The sequence below is a fragment of the Catharus ustulatus genome, chromosome 4 (assembly GCF_009819885.2).
Source record: "Catharus ustulatus isolate bCatUst1 chromosome 4, bCatUst1.pri.v2, whole genome shotgun sequence".
NCBI lineage: Eukaryota > Metazoa > Chordata > Aves > Passeriformes > Turdidae > Catharus > Catharus ustulatus.
This window is the reverse complement of record NC_046224.1, coordinates 24,752,623-24,769,090: the sequence shown is the minus strand read 5'-3', so window position 1 is coordinate 24,769,090 and position 16,468 is coordinate 24,752,623. Positions and strand designations below refer to the sequence as shown.

Genomic DNA, 16,468 nt, shown 5'->3' with positions numbered 1-16,468 from the left:
CCCAAAGCCTTCATCTTCCCCCTGACAGAGTCTGAACCCACTCTTGGCCCCATGTCACGGTGAGAACCCCACCTTGCAGGGCACTGTTCCCCTTTCTCCTAGCAGCATGGCTGGGCTCAGTCTCCTCATTGTCCCCCAGGAGGGTGAGGTAGCTGGCTTGTCACTTCACACTAACCAGGACACAGAAAGATGCAAAGCTCTAGGGACCCCAGTCAGACACAATTCAAAACTCAAGTGAGTTTTTCCCTGACCTTCCTAAAGCACCCTGACCAACATCAGTGCTGGGGAGAGGCAAGGGACTAAAAACCAGGGCCAAGTAGAAAAAGGAGGGGACTTAAGTCTGTGGCACACTTAGCCTGTCCTCTCCCCACACTTCTTGCTGCCCTACAACAGCAACTGCAGTACTCCCTCCTTCCCCTGGAGGGCTGGGCAGTTGGGTCTGACCTAAAGGAGGAGAAAAAAACCCCGTTGTGCATGACCCATACCTTCCCAGTAACACACAAGCCCACAGCCTGCCACCCACTCCCATTATAAATGGTATTTAATTCTCTTTTACAGGCGGTTTGCCAATGAAAGGCTCAATTAATAATTTACAAGCAATAAAGAGTAGAGCTCCTATAAAACGAAGGTTTGTTGCAACCTTAGTGTCCCTCCAGCCGCAGTGGGTCACAGGTGTATGAGCCATGCTCCCTGTGCCCTGGGGCCAGAGGCGAGGTAGATGGGAAGAGAGGACCTGGAGCACACAGATCCACCAGGCAGGGGAGATGGTGGTGACAGGAGAAGAGCTTCAAATGTGTGTAAGAAATGCTCCTACACAGCCTGATCCCACACAATTCCCCTACATTCCCTGTCTGTCAATCTGACCATGTACAAGGGCAGCCCATGGTGACAAGGAGCAGCCCACAGGTGTGGTTTCCACCGTGATGGTGGAAGACATCTTTCCAATGAAATACAGAAAGCTCAGACAGGAGAGGCACTATCTGCTACTTCCTAGCTCTTGGAGGCCCTCCAGGGGATGAGAAAGGTCACCCTGGGGGGCCTTAGCCACCAGCATCCCCTCAGGGAGGAAGAGCACACTGCCTGGAGGGGTTTGGGAAGGCAGGGACCTCTGGGAGCAGCTTTTGGGGACAGTAGGCAGCATTGCCACTCTGCTACCCCCCCACTCAGTCATTGCCCTCCTCAATCCACAGCGGGCGGGTCTGCTCCTGGAAGATGCATCCACGAACCACCTTGGGCAGCTCCTCAGCGTGGCTCCAGGCGTGGGGCTCCACTCGGGCCCAGGAGCAGGGCAGGGTGTGGAGAGCCCGCTCCGCACCACGGCACGCCTTCAGCACCTCCGAGTCCCGCTGGCCCACCTTCCCCAGCAAGCTCCTACAGAAAACACAGGGACAAATGTTACATAAGGAGGTGGGGTGGCAAAACCACCCAGGAATGCACTCACACGTACAGAAAGCCAATTATTCCCCTCACAGCACCAACCCCAGCACACATATCCAGTGCTATTGCCTGATCCTTGTTCTGTCTCTGAGACAAGGGCTTCTCTCTCCTCCCGTGATACCCTCCGTCCATGCCACGCCGTCTTTCCTCACCTGAGTCCTCTAACGTTCTTCTCAGTGACCTCGACATGGATAACGATGGGGTATATTTCACTTTTAATTAGATCCCTCACACCCTCAACTCCCAGCTCTAGCAGGCAGTGTTTATTCTGGAAAGGAAATGGAATAGATTTACTGATTTAAATGGAGAAAAAATAACCCCAGCCCCTGACAGTAACATTAAATCAAACCTCATACTGTGCAATATCATTGCTTTTCCAATACTAATTCCATTAAAAGTAAGATTTATGAACAATGCCAATAGAAAAGGGGAGAATTAAAGAGCAGGGTCACCCACTCCATCACTGCCAATCCAACCCAAGAGCTCACTGGATCCCTCAGCCACAGCTCATCTTCATATCCCCTTTGTCATTGCTGTCACCCACAGCCTCACATTTCTGCCCTGAGCAGAGCTGTTGCCACTTTGGTGAACATGAGGAATGTGAGAGCAGGGAGGTCACTTCTGAGTATGGCATGTCCCACTGCCTCCCCCACAAATCACCATTTGCTATTTATTTTAACAGAGACTTAGGGAAATGTGCATACCTGCTGCTCCACAACTCCACAGCAACTTGACCTGAAACACTATCCAAATTACACAGCCCCCAGCCATCTCCTCCTCTGTCACCATACCACTCTCCCTCTTTCCCCATTCAGCTGCCCCCTCCTCTCCTCCAGTCTGAACAAGGTGTCCCATCCTGGCCCTTTCTCCCCACACCAAAAGCCTCAGCACCTTCTCCATTGCCTCCCGGATCATGTGGATTCTTCCACTCTCCCTCTGGTCCTGGGGAGCAGTTCCAGTAACAGGGTGCCCCTGAGCGTGGGTTGTGCTGGGATCCCCTCCTGCCAACTTCTCTGCAAGCCAAGAGGAAATAGGGAGAGAGAAATGTCAGCCCCTTCTCCCTCTTGTATGGACTTTCTACCTCAGACCCCCCATGTTTGCTGCTGAGCTAGTGCTTATCAAGTTCAGTGTTTATGGATTCTGGACAGCAAGTCTAATTATACAGTATCACACTTTGGCATGGATCTCCTGCAGCTTTCTGGTAGGGAACAAGTGAGATATCACAGCTGAAGACACCTTGCATGGCAAGAGCAGCACCTTGTGTTGTACCACAGCAGCCTAAGCTGGCTCACAGTCATTATCCACCCACTGCCACACTGTCCCAACCCCTCCTTAACAGAGTATGGCAGAAAAATAACTACTTTATCCTGCCAGATAGGTTTTCTGCAGGGTTTGAGTGCTACACAGGCTTGTAGACAGCTCCTGTAAGTGAGCACCACGGGGAAGGAAGCAAGAGGAGTGGGTGTATGCTGGGAGAGTGGGAGGAAAATAGGGATGAGCTGAACCTCCTTTTGCTGGTGGCAGCCTGCTCAGAGGCAGGACAGCACACAGCAGCCAGTACCAGGAAAGCAGCAGAGAGGTGATGCTGGGACAGAGAACTGGGGGCAGAGCTGGCTGCACAGAGCTGCAGCATGGTCATAGCAATGGTCAGAGCAAGGACAGCAGCCAGGTGCCCCTGGTAACTGACAGCACACACACCCAGAGCTGACTTGAGAGACACAGGCCCTGCATCCCAGCGTGGCTGAGGCAGGTGTCAGGCTTTACCTGCCCACCATGCTGCTCTAGGCAGCTGCCCACACTGCCACAGAAACATGAGGAAGCATCATAAAAAGGCTTTCAGGAGCTGCTTGTTCCTAAGATGGAAATAAAGCAATATTTTTAGCAGAAGGCATGTTTGGAACTGGGTCCAGAACATGTTCCAGTTATGCCAAGTTCCAGGCTGGCTGGGTATCCTCTGCCTAGTGGCACAGTATTTCCCAGGTAGACCTGGATCCTGCAAAGCCATGTTTCCTTTGCAGGTAGCAGTGTCTCCTGGAAAATCTAAAGAAAATACAGGCAGCAAATGAAAGAGAAATGGCTTGGGGCTCATGGATTATTTTCCTTCCCTCGCAGCAGGCAAAAGTGGCAGGGACAATGGAGGTTTTGCCCTCAGGGTAAATTCCCAATCGCAGTAAAAGCTTGGAAGCAGGTCTCTTGTGCAGTGTGAGGGGGACCCTGCAGAGGGCTCAGCAGGACAGGATATATGGCCAAGTCACTCAGCTGACAAGCCCAGCAGCCAAAATTTTCAGGAGCCATCCTTCAGCAAACCAGAGATTTTTCACTACCTCCATCATTACCCCACAAACAAATAAACCAACTCATTTTTCAGCCCTGCAGTTGGTGAAGGGATAACTAAATGCTGGGAAAAGAGAGCACTGGAGAAGTGGGAAGAAAAGAGGGAGTTGTCCTCTCCATGGGACATTCCCTATGGGAGAAATGCCCATTCCCCAGCAGCCTCTTCAGCCATGTGTCAGCCTCATATCTACTGGCAGAAGGGAAGAGGATAACAGCACTAAGGTTGGATCCAGCCATTCCTGGGCAGGAAGAGCTGGCATGAAGTCAACCTGCAGATCCCACATCAGCCAGGGTTTTCATGTCTGGGAAGAGCCACCCAGAGCAGCAAGGCAATGCTACACCACCACCCACTCAAGGGAAGACAGAAGGTTCCCATGCCTCAGGCAACCAGAAGGAAGGGATGGCTTCTCTGTGGACCAAAGAGATAGGACAGAGTTAAAAAAAGCAGGGAATATCTTGCAGACACTCAGTCCAAAAAAGTGACCTGTCAAGAGGTATTACATGTGAAGACTAAGAGATTCCCACACCCTCTGAAGGGAGATCTCATGGGCTTTCCAAGACTCCCATGAGATCATAACTCAACCTTCCAAGAAAGACTGAGCAAGCAGATATTGCTGCCTACCTGCTGGGCACACGTGGAAGTCCAGGCGAGAGGTGGGCAGGTCCAGCAGGTTCCTGATGAGCCGTGGTGCAATGCAGCCTGGGGACAGCACCACAGGACGGGGTGTCTTCACCACCACAGGGCGCACCAGGCTGTAAGGCTTCAGGCTCGTCTCTGGGTCTAGAAGACAGCATTGAGGAAGAGAAAGCCAAAGGTGAGAACACAGAGACCAGACCAGTCTACAGACTAACCCATTGTTCTGTACCATCCCCTCATCCTGAATCATGGAGGCACCTGCCAAACGATCTTATGTCGCAGGAGAGACCCTGCCCTGGTTACAACACTCGCTCATGGACAGATACTCCGGATGTAGACCCCCTGCCCATTTTCTGGGAGTCCCTTGAGTTACACAGCAGTTTATTCTCCACAAGAAGTTGGATGACCAGGGGACAACTGGGTCTCCAAGGATGACAGGGCAGGCACAGGGCTGACAGCTCACCTGAGCAGGGGTCCAGCCACAGCTGCTGGGGAGGCTGTTCTGGGCTCCTCTGTGGTTTGGATTTCACCAAGCGTAGCTGGCCCAAGGCCCGTTTCTTTAGCTGAGGAGAAAGTGAGGGCAATTAGGCTGACAGCACTGCTCTTTTCACACACCTGCAGAACTGGCTGCAGAATACCCTCTCACAAAAAGGATGGAGCACCCTTACAAAAAGCAAGGGATTAGGTCTGCCACCCATGAGGTTCAGTCTGGGAAGTGGTAGAAAAGCAGCCACAGAGCAGTAGCACTGCCTGGCCTAAAAGCTCAGCTTGCTATCCCATCTGCCATCTCTATACAAGTTGGTTTACCAACAGACTGGGGCAGATTGTCTCTGAGGTGGTGAGATGGCCATAGGCACACACACGACTCTCATCACCCACTTCTTTGGCTTACATTATTTCTCTGGCCTCTTTGCTGCCCAGGTGTCTGGCGCTTCTCTTGGATCTTCAAAAGCTGATGAGCCCTGAAAAGACAAAGAACTTGCACTCAAGCAACTCCAGAAGCCCGAGGGACCACAGCCTGCTGGGATCCTCTTCACCAAACCCACAGGCCTGCTGAAGCATATCAAAGGCCCCACTCAACCTCCCAGTCCCTCAAGGGCTCCCAAACACTACCACACTGGTCCCCATATAAAACTTGTTCATCCTACACCATGGAGAGACCAGTCTGCAGCCCCAGGGCCACTAGGGGATGGCCAGCACAGCCAAATGGGGCAGGGCTCCCCTGCCTCCCTCTTCAGGCTGGTTACCTGCTGTAGTTGGGCACCGTGCCCTTGTCCAGGTCACGCACGGTCAGGGGGTCGACACGAGAGCAGTACCACTCCAGCCGGCCCTTGTGCATGGTGTCCGTGACGTGCAGGATCTCCCGGCACTTCACGCACAGCGCGTAAGGGTCCGACAGCTCCAGCAGGGACACGTTGGTGCGGACATAGAACGAGTCTCCAGAAAGCTTCTTCCCTTCCTCCAGGGCTGCCCGCACAGGCTGGTATCCTGGAGCACAGAACACAGGTCACCACAGGTGGGGACACAGCAGACAGCAGTCACCAGTAAGAAAGTCAAGTCCCCAGCACGGCTGTGATGCTCTGGATTGGGGTTGGGGTGCAGAGGAGGCAAACAGACAGAAGGTCTGTACCTCTGACCTGTAACTCAGAGGATGTACAAGTCACACCAGAGAGGGAAAAATACTGGAGTTACAGCCAACCCCTGTGTCTGACATGGTGGCCTAGGACCAAACAGGAGAGGGGAGAGAATAGCTGAGATTAATCTCCAGGTTTGAGTGAAGGGTGTAAAAAGGGAGGCAGAGAGCTCATGTTCAAAGGCGACCCAGCTGCCAGCAGTTTACCTTCCAGGTCAAGCTGAAAGATGAGATTAGATGGCTCATCCCAGTGCAGCAGGCTCAGGTAGGCCACCTCCCGTGTGCAGTTCTCCAGGGAAAGCACCTCTTCCTTCAGCGATGGCACCCTCAGCTAGCAAGGACCCAATGCCTTAGTTAGACCTAAGGGCTGGAAGAGCACACACCCCCCAGGCTTCCTCACCCATCAGGCTCACACAAAAAATGTTGCCGAGTGAGGCAGAGGCAGGTCTGGGATAAACTGTATCTGAGGACAAGATCCTCAGACTGCCTCTGGAACACCTGCTGCTAGCCATCACCCAGTCTGGATGGTGGGCTGAAAGGAAATGTGTGTGTGCATAAATGTGTGTGGGAGCAGGAGCACTGCCTTGTTTTCAGCTACAGGTGGGATATTAATTCAAGTAGTGCAGCTGTATTTCAAGAGGTGTCATTCTTGGCAAAACAAATGCCCTTCCCTCCTTCCAAGAGCTTTCCCCAGAGCAATTATTCTCTATAATTCAGGAGGGTCACAAAGGCCGAGAAAACTTGCTCCAGAATTGATTGGTTTGCAATGGGCATGTGCAGGATGCAAACTGCTCTGAAAAACTACAAGGTGACAGACAACTCGAGGGACACAAAGCCATACTGGTGTCTTAATCGTGTGACTCCTTTTTGTTTCTCCCTTCCCACAGCTCAAGAAAAGGTTTCAGAAGGTCTTGGCATTTTTACACGCATAGGTACACTCAAGTGCCATGAGACCTGGGTGGGTGTGTGTGCTGTGTAAAGCTCTAGACTGGGAGCAGTCCTGGAAAACAGGAGAAAAGGAGGTGGACTTCAAGCTGTATAGAGGTCATCTCGCACTAGGGATCACTCCTCACATCATCTCAGATACTTTGCAAACCCACAAAAGGAGCCCATTTCCAGACTCACCTCAATGAGCCGGCACCCTTCTCTGAGTCCTGCTTTTTCAACCTGTGAGCCTGGCTTGACCCACTGGACATAAATTCCTGTCCTGTTTCCCCCAAGGATGGAGATGTCTTCTCCGAGTCCCTTCTCCTTGAGTGAGGGGTTGCTGGGATGACCCACACTAGCGAGCTGTACCATCAGTGACCTGGCAAGGAGAAATTCCAAGTCTGGCAACTGAGGTTTACTGCCTTTTCTAAGAGCCAGTCCTCCATGCCTTGTGTCCAGCTACAGGGTGTTTACTGCAGCACAGAGCTCAGGACTCAGAGCATGCCCATCACCAGGGCACACAGAGCCTACAAAGCCCCACACAGCCCCTTCTATCCCACCAGCCCCATCACCAAAGCCAAGCTGAGCTCCCACAGTCCCTCCCTACCTGGACAAATGCATGTCCAGCCCAGAGCAACATCTCCACCCTGCCATAACCAATAGGAGTGCAAAAAATTGAAGTCCTGCTAAGAAACAAGGACTATAGAACTTTCATTTCTCTCTTCTCCCACTAGTAAGAAAGAGCCTGCAATGGTGGGGGGCAGAAAGGAAGGGTCTCCCAAGCATGGTTCCTGGCACCACAAAACACCCCCTCAAGCACCACCACAGAGTTCCCAGCTCAGAGAGCAGCAGTCACCTCCTGGGGACCTCCTTGCGGCTGGAAAGCGTGGACAAGCAGATCTCCGACTTCACCCTGGTGTAGGTGCTGCTGGAAGAAGAGGAGAAGGCAAGCAAGGTGCCAGGAAAACTGCTGCCTAGGAAAGAGCAAAAGGGAGAAGGAGCACTTTACCTGTACTAATGCTGGCAGAGAGCTCATGTTTTGGGAGTGGCAAGGGTCTGCCATCCTCTCCTGACCATTTTCTGGCATCTGACTGGGAAACTGAGGCTGCAGGGAGGCTTTGAATGGTCACCCTCAAGAAAAGGGTTTCCTGTGTTTCCTGAGAACAAGCAAATCTTCATTCCCTTCAAAAGCATTTTGGTGAGAAGGCAGCAGCAGCCAGGGACACCTGGATGTGCTCAGACCTGCCAGCACCAGGACCTTCACCCCAGGAGACTTACAAGCCGTCGTATAGGTAGTAGCAGATGAAGGGAGCATCCAGTAACACCCCAAGGCAAAGGTATTTCCCTCTTCTATTACCTACTCCCCTCAACAGCTCTCCATGAGTCAAACAGAGCTGAGGCAAATAGCTGCCTGCTCTGCAGAGGAAAAGCCAGCTTTTCCAGCTGCTCTGCCTGGGAAGGCACAAGGGGATATGAGGGCCTGGAGTACCATGCTGCAGGTTCAGAGCCCTCACAATGAGCTGCACAAACCAGAGGTGTGAGGCAGGGTCAGTTGTCCAACCCCTCTCCCCACAGCCACCACCTCTTTTTAGCTAAGCCCACTGAGGAAAGCCTTGTACCTGTTCCATCTTCAAGGCTGCTAAAGGAGCCACAGGACAAGCTACAAAGGAGACACAAAATGGATCTGTAAGGTAGCAGCTTTTCCAAAGTCCATTTTCATTCTATTTTCAATCTCAGCTCCACAGACTTCCCCACCACCCCCAAGCACTCCTACAGCCAGCACAGAGCTCCCAGTCAGCCATTCCACTCTGTTCCCATTCCAGGTTCTCTCCTAACCCCGCAGGTAACCCCACAAGCAGCTCCCAGCAATCACCTTTTGTAGGGCATGCACCTCTCTTCCCGCTGCCGACGGAGGATGGAGCCGATGCAGGGAGGGAAGGGGAAGGTGGAAAGGCGGTTGATATCCTTCTCATTGTCGGGAGTCCCATCCTTGGGCAGAGTGAGAGACACGCTTGCCAACATCTACACCCAGCACCACTTCTCCTCTCCCTTCAGGCCAGGGGAGCAAGCAGCTCCTTGGCTGCCACAACCCTCTTTAGGATAATCCAAATCTCTCCAAACTCCCAGGGGCACCTTGATTTCCCACACAAATAGCTCAGCTAGAGATCCATGACACTGCATCCCCATCTTTTTGCAAAGAACAAGGTGTAGGGGCAGTAGCAGATGAACAGACTATCCAACCCTTGTCCTTATATTTCTGTTTTAGCCATCACACACCCAGAGCTGTGAGTAACCTGTGGGACTGCCCATTTCAGAGTGCTCTGGGATGACAGTGCAAGGAGACAAAGGAAAGAACCTGACTCCCTTAAAAACAACACAATGCTGCTACAGGGGCCAAAAGAGTCTGGATTTCTCCTCCAGCATGTGCAGATTAAACAGTATTTTCATGAGGACAGCATCTTACACGAGGCTGTTGGTTTCTAAGGTGTCATATGGGATGAAGAATTTTCACATATTTTAGGGCAGAATTGGCCAGTTTGCTAGAGACTGAAAGCTTTTCATCTGAGATCTGCTCACACCTTACACATAACCCCAAGCCCAGTCTTCCACCAAGTCACAGCCCCACAATGAAGCCACTCCAATGCTTGTGTGCCCTTCCTGAGCAGCATCTCCACTGGCCTCAACTGAGGGCCAGCCTCACATGTTCAAGCACTCACCATGCTCTGAATGGCTGAATCCCCTGGGAATGAGGTAACAGAAGTCCCCAGAGTATCCATGAGTCCATTTGTAGGGTTGTCTATGAGGCTCCAGCTGCTGCTGAGGTTGGAGCAGAGGGAGTAGGAAGAGCTGCACATCTGGGAGAGAAGGGACTCCATCATCCCATTTGCATCCCCCAGAATTCAGTTCTAACCCTTCTGCCTTCCCTCTTTCCCCTTCCTTCTAGCCACCCTCACCTTGCTGAGGCTGCGGCCACCTTGGCACCGCTGCAGCTGTGCCTCCAGCGTGCTGTTCAGGCCTTCTGCCTGGCTCAGCTTGCTGAGGAGCTCATCCCGCTCCTCCTCCAGGGCCCGCACACGTTTGCGGTACTGGTCCTTCTCAATCAGGCTCTGGGAGTATTGCAGCTGCACCCCATCACGGCTCTGGATGGCCTGCAAGGAACCAGATTGAGAGCAAGAAAAGACACAGAACTGCACTGCTGATCCCACCCTGGCATGGCTGGACAAGATCCACTGGGGAAGGACAGGGTATCCAGAGCCCTGTTATTGCTGGGAGGTGAAAACCAGTTTACCTGGTCCCGCTCTTTTTCAATCTCCTCCAGCTGCAGCAGCACTGTGTTCATACGATGCTTGTAGAGATCACAGTCCTTCTGCAGGGTCCGGTATTTCAGCTGCAGATCTTCCACCTCCTGGAGGTACTAATAACATCAAGCAAAAAGCATTAGCTTCCCTGAGAGGAACTGCTTTACAGCCCCTTCCCTCCCCTCTCTTCCAGGCCCTGCTTGGTGTGCAGGGACAGAGGCAGTGATGAATGCCCTACCTTATCCCTCAGCTCTTCAGCCCACTGCAGCTCATTCTGCAGGGAGTTGATTTTCTGACAGAGATCTTGCCGGTCGTCTTGGGCTTCCTTCCAGTCATGCTCCAGGATGTCCAAAAGGATCTGCTCAGAGCCTGGCACTGGGCCCTCACCAGGTTTCTAAGAGGCAAGAGGGTACTGTCACTGTACCTGAAGCACCAAGGGAGCAACAGACCAGGACAGTGACTGGCAGACGGGCACAACCGCCATCATCACCCAGCATCAATCTGCTGTACACTCCAAGGCACGAGGTCACACTTGTGAGCACAACCAAGAATTACAGAGCTGGAAAAAAGCACCCATCACTACCCAGACGCAACGGCAGCCACCACAGCCAGGCAATATGCTCACAGGCTGGGACAGGCCAGCCCAAACCAGCGATTTCCCCATCTTTCCAGTGGCTATGTAAACAGCACTGGGGGTGGCCCAGGAAAGGAAGTGACCTGGAGCCTGCCCCACCCTGGCAGGTACCTGCAACATGCCCTGCAGCTCCTGCAGCGATGCTGTGAGCCGCTGGTTCTCAGCCCACAGCTCAGACACGGTGTCAGGGTGGCCCCGCTCCTCTGCCTCTCGCTGGGGCAGTGCTGACGCCTGCTTCCGCAGCAGGCTGCACTCCTCCTCCAGGCTGGAGACTTTGCATTTCAGCTGGTCCACCTGCAACCCAGGGGAGAAACAGTCTGACACATGGCCTTGCACCTCTGCCTTATTAGGAGAGTGAAGCAGAGGAGGTGCAGAGAAGAAAACAGGTCTGGAGGCAAGTAAGGCACAGGAGGCAACCACAGGCAACCATGTGAAGGAGTATCCTACTGCTGGGCCAAGGTTAGCAGCACAACTGCACACAAAAGCTTCTCCCTCAGGGAAAGGAGGAAGCAGCACTTGCATAAGCACTTTCAGGATCATCTCTTGGTGCAACAACTTTCTTGCTACCCTGGGGCATCCACAGTGCAGCTGGCCTTGACCGTGGGTGGACGTGGGACCTCTGGTACGCTGCCAGGGCCAGCAGCTGTGAGTATCTCCTAGACAGACTCCTAGAGCAGCTGAGAAACAAATTCACAGCAGAAAAATCCACTGAGGCTACTCAGTGTGGGACACCACCTCTGGCCTGGGAGGCGTTTTGAGGTTCAAGCTGCTGGAGGCTGCAGCATTCTACAGGGCACCATCATTCCCTGGCCTGGTCCCACATTTCTCCACCAACATGTCACAGGAGACTAGAGGTCAGCGACTTTTAAGAATAAGAAAGGTCCTCCCAGACCTTTAATGACTGATTAGATTGACTAGAGAACCAATTTCACAGGTAAGTAAGGCTTTGAGAAGAAATGGGACAGGAGAAGCCTATCAAAGCCACCAAGAAGCACTGCCAAAATTGCCAAGGAGGGATTCAGGAACTGAATTACTTCTGTGAATCTACCCAAAAGACCTGGAATGACTTTTGGGGACCAGAAACTTCTGGACCTAAGAGTCAGGAGGGGAAGGCAAGCTGAGACGATGCTTCCAGGGGGATTCCTTCAGCCCACAGTTACCTACAAGTGATTCACCTCTCTGCTCCAAAGAGGCCCAGAGGAGCTGGCATTGGCAGGAATACCGGAAAAAAAGGTAGGGGAGGATCCTGCCACTGGCAGAACAATGAGGTATGAAAGGTAATCACAAGGCTGTGTGAGAGGTCCAGGCCCAGACTGGTAGGGGGAATGCCAGGAGGCAGCAGAGCACTTAAAAATATGGGTTATTAATAGGTTCAAGGTAGGGCTGCCCTTGCCCAGGCAGGAAATAGGTGCATGTTTGCATGAGGTGAGAGCTTGGCAGCTGGAGTGCAGTGTCATGAATTCCTTCAGCTATGCAGGGCATGAGTCTTACAAACGTCATGAGAGCCATGAGGAGGCAGTGGGGAGTGGCGGGGGAATGAAGTCTGGGCTGAAAGGCTCCTAAACTCAGCAAGGTGGGCTGGGCAGCTCCAGGCAGCACACACACACCCAGTGTGGGTGGTTGCACAGTCACCAGCCTCACTAGGGAGAGGAAAACACAAACCCTTGAAGGGGAAAAAGTAAATATACACAGCTTGACAGAGTGAGCTGCCTGCCTGTGCTGCCCAGAGAGCAGAGCAGGCAGCACAGGGCAACAAGCAAAGGCAGGAGCACACAGGGCATCTTGTGGTGCATCAGGGGATGCCAGGGAAGGCATCAGCCCTGCTGCTGGCTCCTCTAGTGATGTACCTCCAATTACATCAGCTGGCACTAGCTGGTGATGTGTCTCCAGCTGCTCCCAGGCAGTGGTGATCCTCCTACACTGCACGCATGTCTCAGTCTCTCTGGAGGGCACATTTCCATCAAGAGCAGGGCAGGATCCCCAACACACATCCTGTGTGTCAGCTCCTTTATGCTCGCAAGCCACCACATCTGTGTGCATCCTTCTGGGCCGTCAGACCCCACCAGATCCCACTGCCCACCCTGTGCTCCCCAGGATCCTACCAGCAGCTGCAGGTCCCTGCTCCGCAGCACAGCCATGTTCTTCTCCTCACACAGCTGGGCATAGCGCATGGCCATCATGTAGTTCTCATCCTTCAGCCTCAGCAGCTCCACACTGTTGGAGTCCCACTCCTCCCTCAGCCGCTGGCAACGCTCCTGCACCTTCAGGAGCTCCTTCAGCTGCTGCTCCAGCCGGACTTGCTCTTGCTCCAATGCCTGGTTTTTCACCTGGAGCTGGTGTTCCTTCAGCAGGTGCTCTTTCCGTTGAGCCCTCACCTTCTTCACCTCCATCATCAGGAACTGAGTTAGTCCCTCAGGGCCTTCCTCATCTGGGGAGAGACAAAGGAGAACCTGTTCCTGGCTGCTGAAACAGGGCTAACCCCAGAAACAGATTTGCCCAATGCTCTGTTTTCCACCAAGAGGTGACAAGTTCTCCTGGGGGTTTGCAGCCCTTGTTGTCCCATGCTTATGGCACCACAGTCTGTTAAACCTGTATACACGGCCCCCTCCCTTCCAGTTCCAGAGTACAGAGCTGTTAGGATTCCTCACACACCACCAGCATTAACACAGTTTTTGCACAGGCATGTGAACTTGCACAAAATTTTCTGGCCCTTCCCATGCAAGCAGCAGCTGAAGGGAGAACAAAGCACGTGCTCCTACCCAGGATCATAGAGCAGCGCTGGGCTGGTTCCCTCCCCGTGAGCCGTGTGTAGTGCTCTGGGTAGTAAAACTCCAAGGATTCCAGGAAGGCTTCGTAGCCTCGCTTTCCACGGCGTCGAAGGATGTCCATCAGGTAACCTGGAAGAACAGATAAAGAGCAAGGATGAACCCCCTGCAAAACAGAGAGAACACTGTGTAGCCCCACTTCATGATATGAAAATACCATCTCCATCAGTGCTGCTTCCACCCACAAAAATGGGAAAGGCTAGAGGAAACAGAATGAGAGCACTGCCCTCCTCTCTCTGCATGCAAGGGAAGGCCCTGGGTACAGAGCACCTCAGGAAACAACAAAGCTGAGGGAGCAGTGCAGTGTGTGTAGCATCCACTCTGTGTTACCAGGTTATCCCCCACAAACCAGGCCCATCCAAGTACAGGTTTGTGTCTTCTCCCACCTGTCTGGTTGCTCTTGCAAGGGAATCGGCAGGAATTCAGCACCTCCTCCTCATCCTGCTCGTCTATGACGCGGCACTGGCGCAGGTACGGGGTGAGCTTGGCTGGGTTCAGGGAGCGGGTCAGCTGGTGTCGTGCACTCTCAATCTTCTCCCAGATGGTGTCCTCTTCCTCCTCCTGCTCTGAGAGGCTGCTGGCTTGGAGAGATGCATTCTCCACGGCTGAAAGGATAAAAGGAAAGGATAATGTGATGAGGAATGATGGAGGAGCAGAGGTAGAAGGCATGAGTAGGTATGGGAGAACACGAGCCGAGGTATGATCCTGCAAACGCTCCATTAGTCTTGCAAATGGGACTCAGACACATTAGAAAACATTTTACATACAAATCAGTTTAGCAGGATCTTGAGTGTCCACCTAGAGCCTTGCAGAAGGCAAGTAGTACACAAAGGAGTTAGAAACATACACAGTAGGAAGTCTAGAGAATATATCATCCTTATCTCTCAAACGTTCTTAAATCCTCCCAGCCATCACACACCTTCCCTTTTGTCCCACCCCTGAGAATGGGAAACTCTCAGGACCAAGAGTTTTCACAGCCTGGGACATGCTTTCTCATACTGGGGCTGGAAAAGTATCCAGCAAAGGAATCCCTGGCACTGTGCACCAAGCATTGGTGACCAAACAAGTTCCCAAGGGCACCATGCCACAGAGAAACTTGGCTACAGGTATAGGAATCAACAGGGAATCACATGAGCATATCTTTCCTGTATCTTCCACACAGCTGTACAGAGTCCTGAAAATACATAGCAACAAGGCAAGCACTCTGCCAACCAAATAAAGCAAGAGAGAGCCCCTCAAGTGAATGGGCCAAAACCACTCAGAGCCATGGTGAACGTGCCCTATTAAGTGCTACAAGCTGTGATGGAGCAGGTATCCTCAATGTGCTCTCTCCAGCTATGGATCAACTCAAACAGTTTTATCTATTTGCACTCAATAAATGAAGTCTGCTTCACAGGCCAGCACAAATCCTTTCAGCTGTCAAGGCAAAGCACAGCAAAGATCTCCTGAGACTTAGAAGCCATTTCTCCTCCAACATGTGCATGGTCACCTGCTGCTCTGGTGCTGGCATTAAGTCCAACTTTGGTAGCCCAGGCACACAAACATCCCCAGGGGCAGGGCAGAGGTTTATGTTCCATGAGGGAAGGAAATGTCTTAGTCTTTTTCCTTTTCTTTGGAAATTTGAGGGTGGAGTTCTGTTGTTTTTTTTATTTCTCTCTTGTGGTGCAAATGATATCACGCTGTTGCAGACTGACAGCCAGTACAACAAGGAGGATGGCTAAGAGAGCTGTGCAGAAGTTAATCCTCCAAATACAAACACAGGAGGCTTGGGGTCTGACGGATGAAAGACAGCAGGAACAGAGAAATGTTGACACCACAAAAGATTCCCAAGTGTCTCATTTTCTGCACCACAGGGTTTAGGAGCCTAAATACAAATACAGATATGGATTGTTCTACGTTGAATAAAAATAGTGCTTCTTGCAGAAATTAAACTCTCATTTGAGACTCTTGCCACATAGACACGAGGATGCCGGAGGAGGACGCAGCAGCAGGTCACAGAAGTTGAGCTGTTTCAAGCTCCACAGCAGATTGATCCCTTTAAGTCAAACTGTTTCTCCAAGAAACTCAAGCCGGCTGTGCAAGCCACGACCAGCTTCTCGGCAGGCAGGCTTGGCCGAGAGGGAAAGGGAGGGAGAGAAAGAGAGGGGAGGGGTGGGCAGAAGGTTCCAGAGCCGGTGGCCCCGCTCCCGCCCGGGGTACCAGTCCCGCCCGGGCGGAGGGAGCGCTTCCCTTTCGCCGGCCTGAAGGCGCTCGTCAGAAATGCCGAGCCGGAGGCCATTCCCGAGCGGGCGGCTGGGGAACAAGGGTAAGAAGCGCAGACATTCCCCACCACCACCACTCCCGAGCCAGTGCGAAACTCACGTCCCGGGGCGCTGGCTCCGCGGCAGGGGAGCCCAGCGGGGCTCCGGCGGCCCCGGGCCCCGCTCCCGGCCGGGGCTCGCCCCTTACCTGCCATGCCCGCTCCGGGCGCCCGCTGCTCCCCGCTCCGCTCCGCTCCGCAGGTGTGTCTGAAGCGCCCTCCCCGCCCCGCCGCCCTTTCCCACCCTCTTTCCCTGCCTCCCTCCCTCTCTCTCATTCCCTCCAGCCGGCTGGAAAAAGCTCGCAGCCCCCGGGCTATGGAGAGTTCAGCTCTGCCCTCCTCCGGGGGTCGCGGGGCACTCACCGGCGGGGCGGGGGCGGATCGCCCTCGGCCACTCCCTGTCCCTGAGAGCCTCCGGCTGCTCCGCACCTGGGCGAGCCGGG

The 16,468-nt window shown here is 53.1% G+C and overlaps 1 protein-coding gene across 2 annotated transcripts; it reads right to left on the bottom strand.

Annotated features, from left to right (window-relative positions):
- Positions 1–473: 473 nt before the first annotated feature.
- CARD10 (caspase recruitment domain family member 10) lies at positions 474–16,213 on the bottom strand. 2 transcript variants are annotated; one of them, XM_033059194.1, is made up of 21 exons: positions 16,175–16,213; positions 14,113–14,331; positions 13,661–13,798; positions 13,004–13,329; positions 11,013–11,195; positions 10,506–10,661; positions 10,258–10,383; positions 9,923–10,117; positions 9,686–9,823; positions 8,842–8,957; positions 8,588–8,628; positions 7,825–7,942; positions 7,167–7,347; positions 6,249–6,372; positions 5,656–5,896; positions 5,301–5,370; positions 4,872–4,971; positions 4,394–4,552; positions 2,329–2,450; positions 1,590–1,705; positions 474–1,371 (listed from the first exon to the last, which is right to left on the bottom strand). In XM_033059194.1, exons 1-21 carry the CDS (start codon positions 16,179–16,181, stop codon positions 1,164–1,166), a joined length of 3,084 nt encoding a protein of 1,027 aa, XP_032915085.1. In that variant the 5' UTR covers positions 16,182–16,213; the 3' UTR covers positions 474–1,163. The 2 variants fall into 2 exon arrangements, with proteins under 2 accessions (XP_032915085.1, XP_032915084.1); XM_033059193.1 differs by lacking the exon at positions 16,175–16,213 and having other exon boundaries at positions 14,113–14,395.
- Positions 16,214–16,468: the final 255 nt, after the last annotated feature.

Coding starts and splice junctions, on each gene's coding strand:
- CARD10 (XM_033059193.1), bottom strand. CDS start 14,395: ATGCCTTCTACCTCTGCTCCTCCATCATTCCTCATCACATTATCCTTT. Junction 13,799..14,112: donor TTGCAAGAGCAACCAGACAG/GTGGGAGAAGAC, acceptor CTGTTCTTCCAG/GTTACCTGATGGACATCCTT. Junction 4,553..4,871: donor GTGGCTGGACCCCTGCTCAG/GTGAGCTGTCAG, acceptor GCTGTCTTCTAG/ACCCAGAGACGAGCCTGAAG.